Genomic DNA, 22,078 nt, shown 5'->3' on the forward strand with positions numbered 1-22,078 from the left:
AGCTATCTATTTAATGACAGCCTCTGAGAGACAGGATAGAGCTGGCTAATCTAGGAAACCAGGAAACAGGAAACTGCGTAGAGGAGTCTGTCATGGTGTGGGGAGGAGAGGTGGACTGGGAAAGTGCAGTGGAGTAGCTGTGCTGACATGTTTGACTGAAGGGTCAGGATGTCAGGCAAATTAGAAAGCCATCAACAAATGAATGAAGTGTGGGGGACGGTGAGGTGGCCCAGTGGGCGAAGGTTTCTGCTATGTCGCCTGAGGACCTGAGCCCTGATCCCAGGGATCAGTGCTGAAAGAGAAGACTGACTCCTGTAACTTGTCCTCTGACCTCCACATGGAGCTGTGGTGCATGGTCACCCATCCCACATCTACACAAATAGATACATGTATGTGCTTCTGATTTTTTTAAAGAGTCCATTGTAGGGTCTGGAGTGATGTCTCAGCAGTGAAAAGCACTGGCTTCTCTTTCAGAGAAACTGAGTTCTAGTCCCAGCACCCATGTGGTAGCTCACAACCATCTGTAACTGCAGTTCCAGGGGATCCATTGCACTCTCTGTCTGAGAGATCCTGAGGCCTGGGTGTGGTCATCTGCATACATGCAGCAAACACTCATACACATAATATCAAGATAAGTAAATGTCTTTGGTCTTTTTAAGGTATTTGTCTAAATTGATTTTGATCACAAATTTATCTGAAGCCCTGATATTCTATTTCTTTAAAAAAAAAATCCATTTTAAGTTGACTATAAGAAAGACCTTCAACTGATGGGTACATAACATTTTAAATCTACTTAAATCTGACTGTTGTGTGTGTGTGTGTGTTTTTAAAGAAACCAAGGGTTATTTCTTGTGGTTAGATTCCTAGGTCTGATGTAAATTGAAAAATAAACTTCTGAGGTACCTGCAATGTGGAAAGGACTCTTACTCTCCATACAACACCTGCAATGCTATCTACTTCCAATAAAAAGCAACAATGAAGATACTCAAACCGAAGTGAGCACAAAGATAGAATATTCATGTATTGATCGTGCGTTTGTTGGAAGAGCACTTCCAATCAGGAGACAGGAGGCTGGTGAAGCAAGCTGAGCTGGGGAGACAATGGAAGCAGACCCTGGTGTCTTCAGTCTCTGGTTGGCTGGTGCTGCCCTGGCCTCACCCAAGGCTTTCCTATTGCAAAACCTGACACACCAGCACCCACCTCTTTTTCCCCTCAGAATACAGGGCTGTGTACTGTCTAATCAGTGTGGCTAAAGGGAAAGCAGCTAAAGGGAAAGAGATAAATGAGAAATGGGGAGGAAAAAATGAAAGAGCAAACAGCACAGGCAAGGATTCCTGGAAGAAGTGGTCAGAGACCAAAAAGGAGCTCAAGAGGAAAGAGGATGGAAGGGCTTTTCCTAAACATGGAGAAGGTACAAGTAGAGAGGTCATGACTAGATCATAAAGACGGGTGAAATTACAAGATGGTGACTTCTTCCTCATCCTCCTGACCTAAGACAAAAGCCTGGCAGCTTCAAAAAAGGTCTGATGGGCTTTTCCTCCTGCCAGTAGGACCCCACCACCACCTATGGACCAATCCAACAAGACCAAAGCCAGACCAGAATGTGTTTTTCCCAGACTTATGGATCTATCAGCTGCACTGTCTTCGTTCAATCTGGACAGTCATAAAATGGGGGTGGAAGACCTTAAGAGCCCCCAGACATCAAGGAGAGACAGAACCTCAGCTTCCTGAGGCCTCCTCTGCTCTGCTCAGGGTCTTTCCTGTCTGTCTTGCTCTGTATTGTGATTCCTCTCCCCTAATAAAAGCCTTCGACAGGCTGACTCTGTTGCTGTGGTCTGCTGTGTCTGAGATCTCACTCCACCACCCTCCCTGTTGTGCTCCATAGTTTTCCTGACTTTAATATTTGACCTGGCAGAGAAACAGAATCCCAGAAGGCCCCTCACCTGCAATACAAGTAGAGGTGCTCAGGGTGAACTGGCCAGGGGGAGAGGGGCTTGTGCCCCAGGTAGGAGACAGAAGCAGTTGAGATTCCAGAAATAAGAATGTATAAATAAGAAATATAAAGCCTAGGAGACTGAGAGCAGACTGTCAGCAGCTCTCTAAGCAGCTTAAGGATTAACTGTTAACAGTGGATTACTGTGCTTTACATCCCATAGCTCTATATACAAGGCCGAAGCATCTCTCTGCAAACTGAGAGCCTAACACCCCCCACCCCCAAACCCCCATCCATCTTTGATTAACAAGGGATATGAGCTGAGTTAACATTTAGGAGATAGATACACATGACCTCTGGGTTGCACATTATCCCTGCTATGTGAAACTGGCAGCATCAAAGGGGAGAGCACAGCGCTTCAGTAAACACTACCTGCAAGTACCAAGGAAGACAATTGACTAAGTACAAACACCAGTTTAACTGAAAAGTGAAGACTGTAAAGTAAGGCAATCTGTATCTGAGTTTTACCTCTGCCAGTCTCCCCCTTTCTCCCCTCCCCCTTACCTTTGCTCCAGTAAAAACCCCCATGTGAGCTCAGTCACATGGCGACCTTCTCTCGCATGCCACTTTTTAAACTGCAGCAGCTGCTGCACCAGTGCAGGCAGAGGGCATCCCCCTTAGCACTGCAAGAAAAGACGCCAGTGACTCTAAGGTGTTTATAGCCTCCTACTGCTTTTTTTTTTTTTTTTTTTTAGCTCTTTACTTCAATGAGTAATCTCAGGAAAACACAAGCAATGTCCGTTTCTTTATTTTTGGGGTTTTGCTTTATATTGTTTGTTTGTTTGTTTGTTTGTTTGTTTTGAGGGTGGTGTATACATATTTTACAAAGACTGGGCTTACCCATCCCCTTTAAGCTCTGTCATTTCCAGTGCTCAGAGACCTCAGGTTTGAATACACAGGGGCAAAATGCCCAGACCACTAGGGACTCTGTGGTGTGCATTGTTTGGTCTCTGGAGCTCAACCCAAGCCCCAGTCCTGCCTCAACTCCCTGCTGGTTCAAGTGCAGCCTAGACTCTCACTGTCAGGACAGGTAGGGGGCTGCCTGTGTGAGAAACTGAGGGAGTGTGCTCCAGGCCACTGCTGTGGCAGAGCGGAAAGAATCACCAACTCCTCACTTGCTGAATTCTTCGTAATTGCATTTTAATCTGTTTCCCATCTCCAAGGGAATTTGAACAAACAACTTGCCTGGGGAGTTCAAAAAAATCCATATTGTTGGGGTTTTGAAAGAGTAGAAGACTCCAGAAGCCCTGATTAGTTCAAGAGTCAGACAGTGACGGATGCAGACCTAAGGCTTGAGAAGGACACAGCTCCATTTTGCCTCTGTGAGGTAATGCAATTCCAGGCAAAAGGCTGAGGTTGGCTTCCTTTCAATTTCCCCACCTTTCTAAGGTTTTGTTTCTTAGAAAACGAAAGTGCAGTTCTCTGTTCTCCTCTGCCTCCGCCCTACTAACCTCAGCAAGCAAAGTCTACTTCCAGTTGGGCAATATTCATCACTTTACAAGCTGCCTTGAGACTGAAGAAGCTGACTTAGAAAACACCAAATTCCTTGCAAAACAATGAGGGGAACGGCATTTTTAAAATATATAAGTTGGATTAATGCAGCAGCACTTATAATAAAATATCTTTTAAGAGGCACTACCACCAAACACTTAAATGGTGTTTTTTGTTTGTTTGGTTTTGGTTTTTTTGGGGGGGTTTTTGAGACAGGGTTTCTCTGTAGCTTTGGTTTGGTGCCTGTCCCGGAACTAGCTCTTGTAGACCAGGCTGGCCTCGAACTCCCAGAGATCCGGCTGCCTCTGCCTCCCGAGTGCAGGGATTAAAGGCGTGCGCCACCACGGCCCGGCTTAAATGGTGTTTATGAGCAGGTGGCAGCATGCTTCTTTGTGTTGGCTTGGACCTAGGAACTCCATGGAGTTGTGGCAATAAGTGTAGCTCCCACCAGTACCTCCACCATGAAGCTAGACTCTCAAAAAGCTAAGGAATTGGGTGGATCCAGCTGCCAAATTAAACACACAGAGGATTATATTGATTTTAACTGGTTTGGCCTATTAGCTCAGAATTATTAATAGCTAGCTCTTAAAATTTAAATTAACCCTTAATTTAAGGGTTAACCCTTAAGTCTTATCTTGTTTAGGCTTGGTACCTTTTCTCAGTGAAGTATTCTCATCTTGACTCCACTGCATCTGGGTGGTGACTATGTCTCTGCCTTTTCTCTTTTCCGAATTCTCTTCGTCTGGTTTCCTTGCCTATACTTCCTTCCTGACTACTGGCCAATCAGTGTTCTATTAACACCAATATGAATGACAAATCTTTACAGTGTACAAAAGCATTATCACACAGCACTCCTCTCTGTATAGACCTCCCGACCTCTGTGGTTAACTAGTGGCTAGCTCTGCCCTCTGACTCCAAGCAAGTTTCATTTGTTAGAACACAAACCAAATATCACACAACAATAAACTGTGCCCATTGGTTTCTCTTGTGGTCCGACAGGGTCTCAGGTAGCCCTGGCTGTCCTTGGACTGGCTGTGTTACTAGCAAGGGCATGGAACTCCTGCTCCTTCCACCATCCTCTCCCACCATGTGTCTCCAGGTCTGGCTGGTTTTCATTTCAGATTTTTTTTATCATTAATGCTTTTTGGCTAGTTAATGCTCAAAATAAAGGAAATCTTCTGTAGTCGTCATACATGGATAGATTTGTTCCTTGCCCATTACCCTCCCTCACATCTGTCTCTTCCCCCACTAGTCTCCTAATTAACTTCCTTCTTCCTTCATATCATACATGCCAATCTACATTCATATATGAGAGACCCATGTGTTTCTTTCCCCTTCTTGTTAGTCTCGTCTCCCTCACCCTATCTTCCCCTTTTCTGTGTGTCTTTTTGCCTGCGTGTGTACGTGCACGGGTATGTGGATGTGTTATGTGAATGTGTGTATTTTTGTGCACATGCATGCATGTGTGTGTATGTGCACATGCATGTGTCTCTCTTTGTGTTTGTATATTTCATGTTAAGCATGCATTCAACCACTGTACTTTGCAGCGCCATCTCTCAAGTAATTTTATCTTTGTCTTCACACACACTTCAGTTTAATGTCTACACTTGCCATATTTGGTTTACTACTTTGTAAGTATTTCAGTTCCCCAAGTTTTCAGCTTCATCATTGTCCAAAGGAATCAGCAAGGAACATTGCTGGGTTCTCCAGAAGACAGGGCTGAGACAGAACCAGTCCCACTGATCTCTCCCTGGGGATGAGCAGGATGGTGAGGGTCAAATGACCCAGACCTGAACTCCCTCATACCCTCCACCCCTGCCGGCCACTTAGGAAAAACACACACTGAGCTGGGAGACTGTCAAAGCAGGATCTCACTTTATTGCATCAGGGCAGGAACTTATAAAGGGCCGAGGTAGTAGATAGAAGTCTTGGGATGGGGTGAGGTGGAGGGAGAAATAAGGGCCAATAATATCCTGTCACGTCAGAGGTGACTGGGCAGAGGCGGGCCTAGATCAGGCTGTCAGAGTCACTCCTCTCCAAACTCAAGTTAGGCTTAGGAAGTTACACTGGGCCTCATGAGGCCCAACAGAACTTGTCAAAAACTTTCTGCTCAGGGTAGGGATGGAGCTCAGAGGTAGATTTATCTAGTATGTGTAAAGTCTGGTGTCACTAACCAAACACATATGCACACACACAAGGAGAGTGAGAGAGAGAGAGAGAGAGATGGAGAAAGACAGAGACAGATAGAGAGACAGAGACAGAAATACAGATAGACAAAGACTGAGGGATCTGGTTCTTTCCTGTGACTTCATGAGTTTGGTTTGGGTGTGAATCACAGCCTCCCCTGGAATAGTCTCTGTGTGCCTTCCTGAGTCTTGTCAGGGTAATTTCCACACCTGTACACTCTTGTGGGTGCTCCTCACATTTGTGGTTAAACTTTCCAAAGTTGTTTTGTGGGCTGTAGAGATGGTTCAGCAGTCAGGAGCACTGACTAGTCTTCCAGTGATGCCACAGTTTCAAGAGCCACACCAGTAACTGGGATCCAGCAGGAACTTCAGCTGAGCTCAACTGACACTCTCAGGGCCATGGAGGGTACTAGAACACTTAAGTAGATAGTCAAGGAGATGAACTGACTGATTCCCTGGGTGGCTCTAGCAATTTTGCTTCTTCTTGTTAGTTTTGCTCAGTTTTGTTTGCTTTCTTTATTTCCTTACTGGAAAACACTTCTTGAGCAACGTAGAACTATTGGACACATAAGGCAACCTCTCTCCCTTCCCCATCCCTCCTGGTTGGCTGACACTCTCTCTCTTTTAGTCACAGCAGTCTGGGAGGCTGAGGTAAGAGGACTGTTGTTGTTGGAGGCCATTCTGGGCTTCACAGTGAGTTTAAGGCTAGCCTGACCTACACGGTAAACCATTGTCCGAAAATGTTTTAAAATGCCTCTTCCAGTTCTGTGAGATGCCATTTCTGGACATGACAAGGTTACTGTGCTCATAAATTCACAGCAGCTGTGAGCATCTGCACACGACCCACACAAGATCCAGTCAGTGAATAATTGCAGCATGGATGGGGAGGTAGTTATGAAGCTCCATCCTAGAGAGGCTGTTGGCAGCTGATGGCTGCTGGAGAGGTGGAGTCTTAGTTGAGGTTACTATTGCTGTGATAAAACACCATGTCCAAAGCAAATTGGGGAGAAAAGGGTTTATCTGTCTTACGCTTCCACATTGTAATCCTTAACTGAAGGAAGTTAAGACAGAAACTCAAACAGGGCAGGAACCTGGAGGCAGGAGCTGATACAGAGGCCAAGGGTGAGTGCTGCTTACTGACTTGCTCCCTATGGCTTGCTCAGTCTGCTTTCTTATGGAACTCAGGGCCACCAGACTTGAAATGGCCCCACCCACAATGGACTGGCCTTCCTCTATCCATCACAAAAAGAAAATGCCTACAGGATAACTGACAGCCTAATTTTATAGAGACATTTTCTTAATTGAGGTTCTCTCCTCTCAGATGACTTGCTGGTATCAGGTTGACTTAAACTATCCAGCACACAGGGTGATCATTTTTACTCAGAGATGTGACTCCTTGTAGCTTGCCCACACTTAAGCAGGCAGCACTTAGTGGTCTCAGCAGATTATATTTTAATGAGATGTGGTGGAGATGGGGAGGGCGCATCTCAGGAGAGGCTGGAGCTTGATTTGATCAAGATACATTGCTCATATGTATGAAATTGTCAAGAAATAGAAAACTTGTGTTTGAAAACACTAGAATAGCAACAACAGATCTCTTCCCCTAGAGGATAATAACAGTTTATATGTGTGTAACTTAGAGCAATCATGAAACAAAACTGTGGAGATTACTGAGGACAAAACCCACCACAGGATGCATTTGCACCAATCCTGCGTCGAAGCCTGAAAGAATCTAAGTCTATAGATGACAGGGATACAGGCACATCCGGGTCACCTGGAGAATGCTCACAATAGACCAGATGTGGAATTAGGACAGTGCGCATCAACAGAGGACTTGATAAAGAAACTCTGACATCTGTTCACAACGAGGGTTTACTTAACCACGATGAAAATGAAGAGATGCTCTCTTTCCCAGGATAGGAGCTACAGCTTGAGATTATTTTGTTTAGTAAAATAAGCCAGACCTGGAATGAGAAATATGGATCCTCTCTCTCTCTCTCTCTCTCTCTCTCTCTCTCTCTCTCTCTCGTTTCAAGACAGGGCTTCTCTGTAGTTTTGGAGCCTGTCCTGGAACTAGCTCTTGTAGACCAGGCTGGTCTCGAACTCACTGAGATCCGCCTGCCTCTGCCTCCTGAGTGCTGGGATTAAAGGCGTGCACCACCACCACCCAGCAAGATCATCTTCTTTTACATGCAAAATTCGGATTTATTTGGAAGAACAACAGGACAAAAGGGAAGAAGGAACAGAGAATAAGAGGGGGGAAAATGTCGTGGGAAAGGATAGCAAAGGAGCAAAGGGAGAATGCAGTGAGAAAGGGATTATAAATAAGAAAGGTTTGCTATAGAATGCTCTTCTCTGAGATTCCCACGGAAGCATGTTTCTTCCTACAGGGAGGGCACCTTGCCTGGGGGAGTTTTCATCTCCTGTTTCTAGGAGGAGAAAGAATTAGATTGTCTCTCTTGCATCTGCAGTTTTTCAGTTGCTTTAAATCAAATAATGCCAAACAGTATGTAGTGGAGTCGCAATTGCTACCACTGTCTAGTAACCTTTGGGCAAGCAGGGATCTGCTTACGGACCTCCGGGATTCTGTACCTATCAACTGCCACTCTTCACGGAGGATACAATTGTCACCGGTGCCAGCTTCTCACAGTGACCTGTGGGGAGGGGAATGTGTCTCTCTTGTATTGTTTTGTGGTCGAGTGCCCTGGAGTGTTGGAATCCTCCCATGTCCTGGATTTTAAGACTTAATGGAGTAAAGTGCTAATCCACCAGCCTCTTCCTCTCCCACAGGCCTCATCTCAGGCTACAGAAAACCCGCATTGCCATCCCCTCATTGCTCAAAGGCAACAAGGACCTGCTGTGCCTAGGCTGTGACCTGGAAGATGCTTTGTCTGCAGAGTGGGAAGGGGCTGTGGAACATTAGCCCTGAGGGGCAGCAGGTGGAGTGTGCCCACGACGACAACTCAGCCAAGATGCTTCTGGGCATGGAGACAAAAAAAAGTGAACAACAGCTGTGGTCCGTCTGTTGGATCAGGGTCGAACAAGAATGGGTTCTCTTTTATGGTTCTCTGTTTCTACTCTTCTGTAGTGTGGCACTACAGAAAATTTGATGACAATTATGTTTTTAAATTTCTTAGTGAAGATAATACATTTCTCTGAACATCTCCTTCTATGTAAGTCACTTGGGTAAATATTAGGTTTTAGAGAAAAGGTTGTGGCACTTAAGAGGAATCAATTTGGCTGACATGAAATACTATAAGTGTATTCCTTCTTCTCAGCATAAATCAGACCACTACTGTCAACACGGAGCTGCACTGCAGTAAGAGGCTGCTTGTTTCTTCCTGGCTGTTCAGCTCCGAAATAACCACATAGAAACTGTATTAATTAAATCACTGCTTGTCCCATTAGCTCTAGCTTCTTATTGGCTAACTCTTACATCTTAATTATCTGTGTATCGCCACGTGGCTGTGGCTTACCGGGTAAAATTCCACTGTCTGTTTCCAGCAGGGCTACATGGCTTCTCTCTCACTCTGCCTCCTTTCTCCCAGCATTCAGTTTAGTTTCTCCACCTAGCTCTCTTCTTTCCTGCTCTGCTATAGACTCAAAACAGTTCTTTATTAATCAATGGTAATCCCAGCATACAGAGGGGACTCCCACATCACTGCCCGTCACTGATCGTGCTGTCCAGGGAGGCAGAGAGGCATGGAGGCTGACACTGACTTTGGGGTCGGGCAGCCTTGGCTTTGGATCCTGGAGTTGAAATTTATCAGTCCCATGATTTTCTGTGGGGATTTTAAAATTTAAATCAAAACTCTCTCATCTCTAAACTAGATCTAATTGGGCCCAAATCAATGGACGGTTTCTCATGAAGAAGATTGTTTCCTGTGAGCACATTGCTGAGGTTTTTATTTGTTTATCTGTGTATTTATTGAAAAGCTGTGGAAAAGAAGGTGGGAGGCTGGTGAAGCAATGGTGAGCTTGGGTGGAGACGGCAGCAGCTGCTGGGAACTGTGCAGACTCGGGGCTGCTGGTGCTGCTCTGGCCTCATTGGAGGTTTTTCTTTTGCAAACCTGACACACCGCAAGGTACTTTTTTCATCACAAACTCTAGGGCTGTGTGATGTCTAATAATGTGACTGGAAGGGAGGACGGTTCAGGGAGAAGAGTCAATGGGAAAAAGGTGGGGAGAGAAACAGCTAACAACCAAGGCACAGACTGCTGAAAGAAATGCCTACTGCCAGAAATGGAGCTCAGGTGGGAGATGCTGGAGCTTTCTTTACAAGGGAGTAGAGGTGGTTGATGTGATATCCAGGGTGAGAGGAATCTCTGTCCCAGGTAGTTGGCAGGAGCAGTGGAGACTTCAGCTCCGCTGTTGATCACTAACTGAGTAGAGTCAGAACTAATGATCTTGTCTCAAATTCCCAAGAGAAAGTCTTCCAACTTCCAAAGCTAAATGTATTCTAATTGTTAATCCCCCTTCCTGACCCTGGCCTGCTAGACATTAAGATCTTGACCCATTCCTCTGAGGTAAACCTCTTCACACAGCTGTCTTCCACGTGCCAGGACTCAGGCTCTTCAGCGAACACAGCACAGCAGAACCTCTCCACTCTGAGTGCACACACATATGAGCGCACAGCTTCCTGTCTGAGGACTGGGATGAATTTGCATGTGTACTTTATCTTATCCTGCTTCTTACAGAAGTGAATGACAGGCAGCTGTCGGATGCACTTCTCTATTTCACTCTCTAGATACACAAGATAGCTCTTCTCCGCTTCAAAACCAACTATTTGCTTTTCTTTTTCATCTAAGCCAATGAACAAATATCCCCCGTCAGTGTTGGCAAATGCAGACAGAGTTTTAGGGAGAATATCTTTAACTCGTTGTAACAACTTTTTTGTTTCGAACGATTTATATTCAACATTTTTGGATTCGCTAAAGGAGAATTTTTCTTCTGTGAGTTCTGCCTGGTTAAAAAAAGCCGCAGCCAGCTCTTGCACATCCCGTTCTTCTTGCACGTGGAGCTCTTCTTGTCCGGGGATGCGGAGTTCTTCTCGCACATCTTCCCCAGGCCTTTTGTCAGACGACATTTTTTTTATTGGAGATCTTAATCCAGGGTTCTCCAGGTCTTTGAAAAATTGCAGAGCAGTACGCAAGTCCATTGGAGGACAGGAGGCCCCATTTCTCTCGTACAAGTTGGTTGCAATGGTGGCAGGCTTCAAACCAGAGTTATCCAGACTGCATGGTTTCACAGAGATGACAAAGCAGCGTCCTTCCTGTTCGAAGTGTAGTTGGTTCTGAGCAAGTGGCATAATAGCCTTGAAAGAGGTCTCCAAATCTTCTCTTATTCTGTGTTTGTTGTAATTACAGTCTTGATTTTTAATATGAGCCCTGACCTTGCCTCCTTGGGAATTCAGCAGAGCACACACAGCAGGTAAAATGTTTGTCTTCTGTTTCCCAAGACCATCCTGCCCACTTTTCATTCCAAGAGTGACTTCTACATTTAGAACCAGCTCAGCGGAGGTGCTTTCAGGATCGATGGTGATGTTCTGTTCCACCCCAGCCATTCTGTTCCCAGACAGAAATTCTTTCCTGGAAGACAGGCAGAACCATTAGAATAAGGCTGAAGAGGTAGAGCAAATTCTATACTGAGAAGCTAACAGCAAAATTGTACACTGGGAGAGTTCCATGGCACTGCGCAGTGTGCAGGTGGGGGAATAAGCCATTTGGAGATAGATATTAGGCCATGATAGCGCACATATGTAGTGACTCTCAGGTCTGTTGCTATCCTTCATTATGATCCATCTGTATTTTAGCTTCATCTTATCAATAATTTATTTCCTTCTTCATATTTAACATGATACAACGTGAATTTTGTGTCTTTCCATAAACTACAAGGGCAATTTACCTAATTTTTTTCTTAAAGATGTAGGTTTTCTATAAAGCCACTGATACTTTTTCTTGAACAATTTCAGATGTTCATTCATCAAGTGTGATGATCTCTCTTCATGGAGAGTCCCTTAGCAAAATTGTCCCTTGGGACCTAAGGGACACAGAACAATAGAGAAGGGAATTTGTTTTCTTTCTTTCTAGGAATAAATTTCACTCACAAACTTTGGCCATTGATCTTAGGGAGGACGACCTGAGTTGTGGTCCTCTCTTCCTGTTAGACCGCCACATATTTCCAGGGAGATGTGGTTCTTACAGTTTAAACAGAATCACTAGGCTTCTTTCCTTTCAAAGCTGATGCTGTAATTACTACTCCTGTGGTCATGAAGCCTCTGGGGGGTTACCAGGTCAACAAGGTGGAACCATCTAAATGGTCCCAGTGTTCTGATAAAAGGAACTCCAGATAGCTAAGCTCACGCTGTATGTCATGTCACAGTGAGATGCTGGCGGTCTTCAAACAAAAGAGGATTGTCACTAGATCCTGACCACAACGGCGACAGCATCTTCATTTTGACCTTTTGCCACCTACACTGCAAGGAAAAATGTCTATATTCGTATTCCACCAAACTGTGCCACTCTGTCAGATCAGTGTCAGAATGACACAGGCTGGGTCTCTGTGCCTCTCACCCACCGGGGTTTCCTCTTAAGAGCCAGCAGGGTCCATTGTTCTGCAAATGGAGAATAAAATGATATGACACCTGTTAACTACTTTTGTTGTTGTTGTTGCCTTAAGATCTTTTTTTTTTATTTTGTGCTTATGGGTATTTTGCATACATGTGTGTCTATTAGCGTGTGTGTGTGTGCGTGCGTGCGTGCGTGTGTGTGTGTGTGTGTGTGTGTTTGTGTGTGTGTGTGTGGTGTTCATAGAGGTCATAAGACAGCACTGAATCCTCTGGGACTGGATGCTTGTCTGTAGGTGGGTGCTGGAAACAGATCCCTGGTCCTCTGCAAGAGCAGCCAGTGCTCTTAACCACTGAGCCATCTTTCTAGCCTGAGCTCTCCCAGTTTTGAAACTGACTTCTTTTTGATTGGGCATACATGTTGTTGCCGTCAACCTCTGACTTGTAATTCAGTGGGTCTCTGGTTTTTAATGTTTCTGTGGGAGAAAGAGTACTCAGGATGGTTTTCCTTGTTTTTTTCCTGCCCAGTGTGGGCTTTAACTCCTAAGCAATCCTCCTGCCTCAGTCTCCTGAATAACTGTGACCATAGAAACGTCCTATTACTTTGTTACCTTAGCACTAAAGTTAATTTACTGGCAATTGTTTTAAGTTTGCATCTATGAGGTTCTTTCCGCTATTGTTGTGGGTGGATGATCATGTCAAGTGTAACAGCATCATAAAATGAGTCCCAAGGATGTGGGGGATCCTCAGTGAAAGGACACTTGCCTGATATGCACTGTGCCCAACCTATACATAAAATTAAATTATATTAAATGGCTTCAATATTTTACAGACATGAACTCATTGTGTTGCCATCCTATATGAAAGCGAAGAAGAGAATTTGGAATCTTGCTTTTCCATGGCGTCACATATTATTCACAATCAAGTTTGTATAATTATAATGAACTGGTTTTTTTTTTTGTTTTTGTTTTTTTTTTTTTTTTTTTGGATTTTTTTGAGACAGGATTTCTCCGTAGCTTTTTGGTTCCTGTCCTGGAACTAGCTCTTGTAGACCAGGCTGGGCTTGAACTCACAGAGATCCGCCTGCCTCTGCCTCCCAAGTGCTGAAATTAAAGGCGTGCGCAACCACCGCCCAGCTCACGAACTCTTCTTAAAAAGACTCTAACCCGCTGCCCAATCCCACATGCAACATTAATGTGAGAGTAAGGAATCCCCTGTTACTCCAACTATACTAGCGTCGTGGCTCAGTGTGACTGAGGTTTGGGTATGCTAATCACATCTGGTTTTCTTTAAGCCCAAGAGTTCTCTCATGGAGTCCCTAGTCCTATACACATCATAGTTCAGGCATCTATCAAGATCTGCTGGAATGGGTGGGAGGCCAGAACAAGTAGACAAAACAGAGATAGATCCAGAAAGTATGAAGTGGAACTCCGAAGGAGCAAAACCATGTGAAGAAGGAGTTGGAATTTCTGGAAATGAAGATTTAGTCTACATCATGAGGCCATACTGGGCCTTCTGTCTCAGGTCTGTAAACTAGCAAAGAATCATCTGAGTACATACAGCTATGTGTATGGAGAGAGAAGCTTTGGAAATCAGAACTACTGGGTCAAGTGATGAACACCTAAGAATTTGGAAATGAACTAGAAAATGATGCCCTAGAGGATGGCATCAGTCTTTGCTCTACCAGGTTTATCTTGGGCAAGCCTATAGAGCTGCATCTAGTGCCTCTAGGAGATCACACTGTGACTGCAGACCTAGAACCAACTGCACCATGCACAGCATACCTTAGGGTTGCCTAGGAACGCGAAGATGCCTTCCTGAGAGAATTTCATTCAGAGAAGCCCTCAGGGGAGAAAGCTTTTGACTTGAACTCAAGACATTCTAGAGGAAGAGATGCTGAGGCAGAAGTCCTGACTCCTGGCAGAGGAACACCAATGGGACACAGCCATCTGTGCTTAAGTTCAGAGCTCCACAATAGTCTCAGTGTAACAGCGCTGTGCCTAGACAGCAGAGAGAGATGTCTGCTTCTGCCGTGCTGATCTTTCTTCTCCTTATCACAACAAGTTAATGTTGGTAGATCCTATTTCCTCCATGGGATGCTGCCCCAAACTTGGGACCAGTTTCCCTGAGGGCTTTCCAGATGATATCTTCACTCCAAAGCAAGGGGAAATGGGGAGTCGGGGGGTTGGGGTTGCATGCTTGTCATCTCAGCACTTGCAAAACTGAGTCTGAAGACAACCTGGGCTATATTTTTAGCAAGATTCTGTCTGCCATAGTCTGTTTGCAGGGTAGGCATTGGGTAGAGAGCTATGAGTAGAGAGGAGACAGGGAGACCAAAGAAAAACAAAACCGAAAGTCTTGTAAGATTACGGGAAATGCAGTTTCATTTCTGCCCAGTTAGAAGCTGCAGCCCCACCCTGTTCTATTCATTGCTGAGCAGTATCTGTTCATTTCCTCTCAGCACCTCCCATTCAGCACCTTGTTTTAAGCCAGCATCCCTAGTCCACTCCCCAACATCAAAAGGGGAAGGAACCATATCTCACCCCAAAGTGAAACTCAAGGAAACTGGTGTGGAATCATCTTATAGGAAATCTGAGGGCTAACCTGGGACCCAGGCTCTCTAATTTCATGCCTGAACTATGAAAAATTTTATGACTTAAATTCCCGTGGGCATCTACCTGGAAAGCAGTCCTCAACTAGTAAGCTGGAGTCTGGAGTGCATGAATTCTGGTCCCTGAATGAAACTCACTGATCTTCCACAACCTTTGAGTCTGGTTTAAACACTAGTTTTTCCTTGTAAAATTCTCTAGAGTGTTCACTGGAGAAAATTCTTTCAGAGCTCAACTCACAACTTTGGCTGTTGTTACCTTTAGCAGGAAATGATGGCATTCAGACAGATGTCCCTAGTTCTGCAGGCAGTGCCTTTCGGCAGGAGGGAATAAAATGGGGTGGGGACACAAGAGTGGGAGACGATGCCTCTTGGGAAACAAATAACCCTGGCGCATTCCCTGTTAGGATGATGCATTGCCTCTTGGAAGATCATGTTCTCATTGTAGATAAAAAAAATTCTCAGGACTCTCGGGTTCTTAGATCTCTTTAGTTCTGGGATGCAGTTCCTCCCTGCCTAATGGCAAATTTCCCCTAACATTCTACAGAGTCTTGTCTCTGAGAAGATGGAGCCCCCCCCCCCCCCCCGCCCCGCAGAGGGTCTTGGAGTCCTGCACAAACCTGGCCTGTGCATAACCTCTTCTCCCTGCCTCACTTCCCCTGCTTGACCCTCTCAGAACCCAGGTTTCCTCTCTCAGGGATCTGTAAGTACCGCAACCCAAGCAGCCCGAGGGACTTTGTTTTGATCCCATTCTCCCTAAACTTCCAAGCCCTCAGCACCTGTGAAGGAGTCTATGAAGATGCACAGGAGCCAAAGTTTCCAGAAAGAAGTCAAAGCAACCAGGCTCCTCTCCAGGGCTGGGTGTTGCGCTGGAAGTGCTCCCTCCTCATCCCAGAGCCAGCAGAGTGAATTCTGGGTGGGCATGGGGAAAGAGAGGGATAAAAATGTTGAGATGGTGAATGCTACCACAGAGTGTAGCTCACTTACCTATAAAGCTGCTCCAATGAATCTCTCCGGCTTGATGCCTCCTGTGAGCTGGCTGTGCTGTGGACACCTGCTGGACGAAGCAGGGAAGTTCGAGCCTGGGACAGACTCCCACAGCAGGGGCTTGATGGCTGTCACCAGATTTTCTCCGCAAGTGGATTTGAAAGTGCCAAATTTCAGTACTTGTGGTCGCACTAAACTTTCCTCTTTGTGGATCTTTGCGGTGTGAGCGGATTCCTCCACTCTCAATACGGAGTTCAGTTTTGGAGAACCTGTGATTCATCAGTTAGCGTCAAACCAGGAAGTGTGAGAACTCTCTCTAAGCTCTTTGATCCCTTTCTGTGATTGTCACTCAGCCTGTCAAAATTGAAGAACTGGGCTCCTAGAACTTGGTAACTCAGCCTTCACAACTTCACCAGAATCCTCAGAGCAAAGGTGCTGTCTCTGCCCTCAGACAGAGAAGGTGACACTAGGGACAGGCAGGAACACCTGTCAGAGCCTTGCAGGGAGGGAGCATGGGGAGGGAGACTGAGCCAGGGGAGGAAGTGTGGGATGCTGCCTCATAAGATGCAAGCTGTATCTCCTAGGTCTTTGGGAAGATGGGGGATCTGTGGGAGTCTCCATGTACTACCCTAAGCAGACAAGAATCATCCACCACTTTTTCTTTGTGCCCTGACTTATGATAATTATGGCAATACAAGTCTCTGACTCACAACATTTAAGAACCACCAACCAGGTGTGGGGAGAAAGGAGAGACTTTAGGGTAGAGAGGAGAGGTGAGAAAGAAAATAGAGGGAGTGAGGAAGAGGCAAGAGCTTAGGCAAAGGAGAGAGAAGAGGGGAGGCCGGGGGCAGCAGAACGGGTCTTCAGACACCCAGCTGTGGGTGCCTCTCCACCAGGAACCTCAGGCAGGTAAAAGAGCCCGTGGGTGACTCTAGCACCCTTGCTCAGGACACCCCAGTTGAAGGTGAAGGGAGCAGAATTGAGACTTCTGCATCCTGCCCTGTGCTCCTCCCCGACCTTGACACCTGTAGGCAGAGAAACTGTTCATTTCATAGACTGCGGTTGGATCACTTGACACACACCTGTAGTGACCGCAGCAATGCTGCCTGCATCCTGTCGTCTTCTGGACTTTGCATCACCGGGATTATCCTGCGATGCTGGAACCTCAAGGAAATGGTGCCCAAGGCCTTGAATCTAAGCTTGATCTACCAACGCAAACTTGTGTCCAGATGACCATGTGAACCTGATGGACAGTTTTCCAACACTTGACATTTCAGAATTAATTATTTTCCTGAATCATTAAAATGTCAGTTTGCATCTCACATGTTGCCAAATATTTATTAATATATGTTATATATGTAAGATATGTATACTCCTATGTACATTATGAAATGTCATTCAGATTAAATAAAAATGAAATTATGTTATTTGCATGAAGGAAAACAGAAAATATTAGAAAAAAATCTTTTTGGTGAATAAAATATTTCAGACCCAGAGCTGCAAATATTGCTTCTTTTCTCATCTATATGGAACTTCACTTTATGCTGAGTGAGAACCATGTCTCAAGGTGGGAGGAAGGGAACAAGAGAAGATGAAGAGGCCAAAGAATGACAAAGGTTACATGCTTTCTCTTATCGCAGAACCCATTTCTGTGTATACACACATATATGGACACCCTAGGGGACTGTGGGATTGGCAAGGTGGCCATCAGGAGGGAAGAGGAGGAAGCGGGGAGGGTAACAGGATATGGATGTGGGTGAATTACAAGGGCAGGTGTGTGTGAAGATATAACGAGGCACATTGTTATATTTGTTGGCTAAAAATAATTTAAACACAAACAGATCCTCTGTCTGTTCAACAGCAGGAGGCATGTCTCGGAGCTCAGAAGGATCTCCTCATTACCTTGGAAAACATCTGCCAGAGCAGACAAAAGCCCCATCCTGAAAACCTTTGGATAACAACTGGAAAGCATTGGGGTGATTGTCACACCCCACATGCGTCAGTCAGGATGTTGACTCCAGGGCCACAATAGGCTTGTTGGGAGCCTGCAGCACCACTGTGGTCATTGGGCTTCTCTGCAGGAGCAACCGGCTCCAAAGTCAGCATCTAATCATGCGTGAATTATGGTCTGATGTGCTACCTCATGAGATCCAAGAGATCTGAGAACACAGGGCCAGACAGGAGAATCGTGGGAGACCCCGAGGGACATTACCAGAGGGACTATAATTTACTAATGCACCCCTTACCAGAGGGTGATACAGGTCTGAAGGTTAGGAGAAAATCTGCTTGACCCCACAAAATTTTACATGAATGCAATCTTAGAAGTTATGTAGAAATTGGCCGGCATGGAGGAGATGATCACACATGGATGTTAAGCATGGGCTGAAGCATCCAGGAGACATGGAGTCAAGTCAGTCCTGTGCCTCCAGATGGAACAGCAGCAGAAAGTGTCTCTGGAAGGGCTGACGAACTGCACTGCCCAGAATGTGCCAGGCTAATAATTCATCAACATTCTTCGGCCTTCCCATCATCCTCTTGTCCCTGTGGCCTTGGTAGCCAATGGCAAGGAACCACTCATGCAGACCCATGACAGGATGCTCAGAACTCTGCTCCTTGTGGCTATCCCTGCTGTTCTCTGGAAGCCCTGCGTGGCTCGCTTCAGCCCCACGATCTGGTTCTCGTTGTCGATACGGTACTGACACAGCAAGCCTTTGTGTGCTTGCAGTGCGGTTAGCAACACACTTACTTTCAGATTTTCTACTCCAAGGCAGCTGAGAGGGTTTATATCTAGGATTATCATCTTTCCTTCAAATGATATAAGGGAGGTAATATTATTTTTTTTTTACTTTTATCTAGAAAGGTGTTTTTAACAAAAAAAATTCAGACAATTTTTGTAGCATGATTTTCCATGGTGTGGAAATCTTAAACAGACCCTAACACAACCCAACAACTTGCAACATGCTAAAGGGAATTCTAGAGTCTGTTTTGAAGGAAAGCCACACATATGCACATACACATTCTTTCACACACAAATACAAACATTTAATTTAAGAATCTTAATAATTTCTGGGTTTTTTTTAGTTGTAGAGGTTACTAAACTTGGGGCTAGCACATGCTAACATGCTTTTTGCATCTGGTATATACCTTGAACCTAGATTGACATAGCAAAATGTCTGTCAGTGTTTAGTTAGAAGAATACTCCTAGTGTTGTATCATGTGTTAGGGTTTATGTGTCGCAGGAAGGAGATACCACAGACTGAGTGGCTTAACGGAAATTCATTTCCCACAGTTCCTGTGGTTTTGGAGTCCAAGACCAAGACTGAGGCAGAGCAGGGTTCACTGTGGGGGGGGCGCTCTACTCAGCTGCCAGTCAATCTATGCTCCCATGGCCACAGGGACATAAGGAATAGGAAGAAAGCACCCTGCCAAGTCACCTCCTAAGGACATGGTCCATGTGCTGTTTCACCCTGAGGACTTTGTTTAGCCTTGCTCACCTCCTTAGTGGCACCACGTCCACTTTAGGGTGAGTGAAGATGACACACTCAGTTTATAACACTGTCCCTGAGACTATAACCAAAGGAAGGGAATTCCAGTTCAAGAGGAACTTAACTTGAAATTGATATGCTGATGACTAATCTCCAGTGTCAACCTGAGCACACTTAGATGTTTCTAGGAAACTTGTCTCTGCTCTGTTGGTGGGAAACTCTCTACAGAGGTTTAGCTAGGAGGGAAGATGTACCCGACATGGGGTCTGTATCCCATGGCCTGGTGTCCTGGGCTGAATAAACCCGGGAAGACACCAGGAAACCAGCATTCACTCCTCTCTGCTGCCTCAGTTTGCACACAGTGGACCTGTTACCTCACACTCCATCCCTCATAGCTAGAGGCCCTCCAGCCACCCCTCCATCCCTGCTGCCATGATGGACTCTGCCCTCGGGATGCTGTCATGGCAACCAGCAATGTAAACAGTGCACACTTCAGAGGGAAGCAGCAGAACTAAGCTGTAGACACGTCATAGACGTCATAGACGCTGATTGGCTTTGGTGGGGCTGGAGTGATTCATGGGTTCACGGGAATAAACCTAGGTCATCTAAGTTACACCATCAGCAAACACTTCTATACAATGTTTAATTATTTAAGACGAAGTGTTGGATATATCTTAGCCTGACTTGGGCACCTTATATAGCCTTATAGCCTCTTATCAAACTTTTAATTCTACTGCCTTGTCTTCTTAGTGCTATACCCATGTGCTATCAAACCAGGCTGAACTAGGTTCAAGAATATTCAAATTCATTGGTTTTATTTCATGTGTCTCGAGTGTTTTCATTGCAGGCATATCTGTCCTGCTATGTGCACAGTGCTTGCAGAGTTCAGGAGAGAACATCATATCTCAAGGAACTGAAATTACAGATAGTTTTGGAGCTCCATGTGAGGCTGGGACCTGACCTGGGCTTTTAATAAGAGCAACAAGTGCTCTTAACCCCTGAACCATCTCTCTAGCCCCTCTAGACTCACTGATTTCTAAAGATGTCCCTCCCCATTTCTGTTCCTCTTAGGGCTCATATACCCTGTTAGAGTCAGATTGTTTTTCTCTATGAAAGCCTGAGAGAGTAATTTTATGAGTGCCCTGTTATTTCTTTCATTAAAAATGACAATTAGGTTGTATTATCACAAAGCTAAGCCTCTTGGCACACAACTGTAAGCTCAACACTTGTGAAGTTGAGAGAAAAGGATCCTAAGTTCTATCTTCTCCTCGGTGACTTACTGAGTTCAAGACCAGCTTGGACCACAAAAGACTCAAAACCAAACCGTGTTTCTTCTTTTATCATAATGTAGTCTTAGTCTGAGTCATTCTAAATCAAACTTTGAAGATAAGTTTTGTTTTTCCCACCTCTTTTGTGCTGTGCTCCCAAAGCCTTGGGGCAGGTTGCTCTGAGCCTGCTCAGTGTCTGCAGGGTTTCCCTGAGCACCTGCCTCTGAGCTGTCACATTGTCTCTTATCCTCAGGACGTGAGCAGGTGTGCGTCTCTGCAGTGCCCACCGCCCACTGTAAGGGCACACAATGTCCTTATGAGGCTGACAGGAGCGGCCATCCGTGAAGACCAATATTTACAAGGCCGTGTCAGAGGCAAGGCACATCTGTTTCACAACTGGCATAGGTGCTTTGCCATTGGTCCCTGGGACTTCTGCAGCCATGGCCTTTGCCTTGACTTTCAGTATCAGACATAAGTTCCCTGCAGAGGTGTGTGTGTGTGTGTGTGTTTGTGTGTTTGTGTGTGGCAGGGGGTGATATGACCTTAAATCCAATTGGAAAATGATTGAACCCATTCTACTCATGCTATTATCACACCATAGAGCACACGATCATTTCTACGGTAACTGGAAATATATAGGTGGCATCGATTTTTAATTCCATATATGATTCTACATTTAATGTTGCTTCAACTATTCTGAGTGATAGGGGGATTGACCCCATGAAGTGTTCTCACTAAGAAGACCCACAGATACAATAGGGATAAAATATGCCTTCCTTAGGTCAGTGGTGGCGGTTCACACCTTTAATCCCTGCACTCAAGTGGCAGAGGCAGGCAGATCTCTGAGTCTGAGGCCAGCCTGGACTATAAGTGAGTTCCAGGACAAACAGGACTACACAGAGAAACCCTATCTCAACGAACAAACAAGAAACCTGCTCTTGCCAGTCTGTCCCACACCCCCACACATGTGGACTCACCAACCCTATATTACCACCTTCCTCACCCCCAACACTGAGAGCACAGCCAGTGGCTACAGGAAGAATTTCTCACAGACTTTACACTAAGCAGGTGTCTTAGTTAGGGTTGCTATTTCTGCACTGACACCATGACCATAAAGCAGGAGTTGGAGGGAACAGTTTATATAGCTTACACTTCCACAGTGTCATCGGCCTTGAAGGAAGCCTGGACAAGAACTCAAACAGAGCAGGAACCTGGAGGCAGGAGCCTATGCAGAGGTTGGGCTGTCCCACATCAATCACTAGTTTAGAAAATGTTCTATACAGCTCTCCTGGGCAGTAGAGTCTAAAAGCTAGCCCTGCCCCTTACTAGCTGTGGCACTCAGGTGAGCTGGCCCTACCACTCACAGGGGCAATGTGAAGAGCAGATCCAGGTGGCACAGGTGCAGAAGAGTGGGCAGATAGACCAACAAGGCCAAGACCCAGGGTTTTGAATTGGCTCACCCCAACATCTAACCTATTCATGAACAGCTAGAACA

The 22,078-nt window shown here is 45.4% G+C and overlaps 1 protein-coding gene across 1 annotated transcript; it reads right to left on the reverse strand.

Moving 5' to 3' along the window:
* Positions 1-10,129: 10,129 nt before the first annotated feature.
* Positions 10,130-16,007, reverse strand: LOC121456209 (schlafen family member 12-like). The gene is made up of 2 exons (XM_041664098.1): positions 15,831-16,007; positions 10,130-11,258 (listed from the first exon to the last, which is right to left on the reverse strand). The coding sequence occupies exon 2, from the start codon at positions 11,231-11,233 to the stop codon at positions 10,130-10,132; it is 1,104 nt and encodes a 367-aa protein (XP_041520032.1). The 5' UTR covers positions 11,234-11,258; positions 15,831-16,007.
* Positions 16,008-22,078: the final 6,071 nt, after the last annotated feature.

The sequence above is a fragment of the Microtus oregoni genome, unplaced genomic scaffold (assembly GCF_018167655.1).
Source record: "Microtus oregoni isolate MIOR12 unplaced genomic scaffold, Mior012 000015F_ref0000493, whole genome shotgun sequence".
NCBI lineage: Eukaryota > Metazoa > Chordata > Mammalia > Rodentia > Cricetidae > Microtus > Microtus oregoni.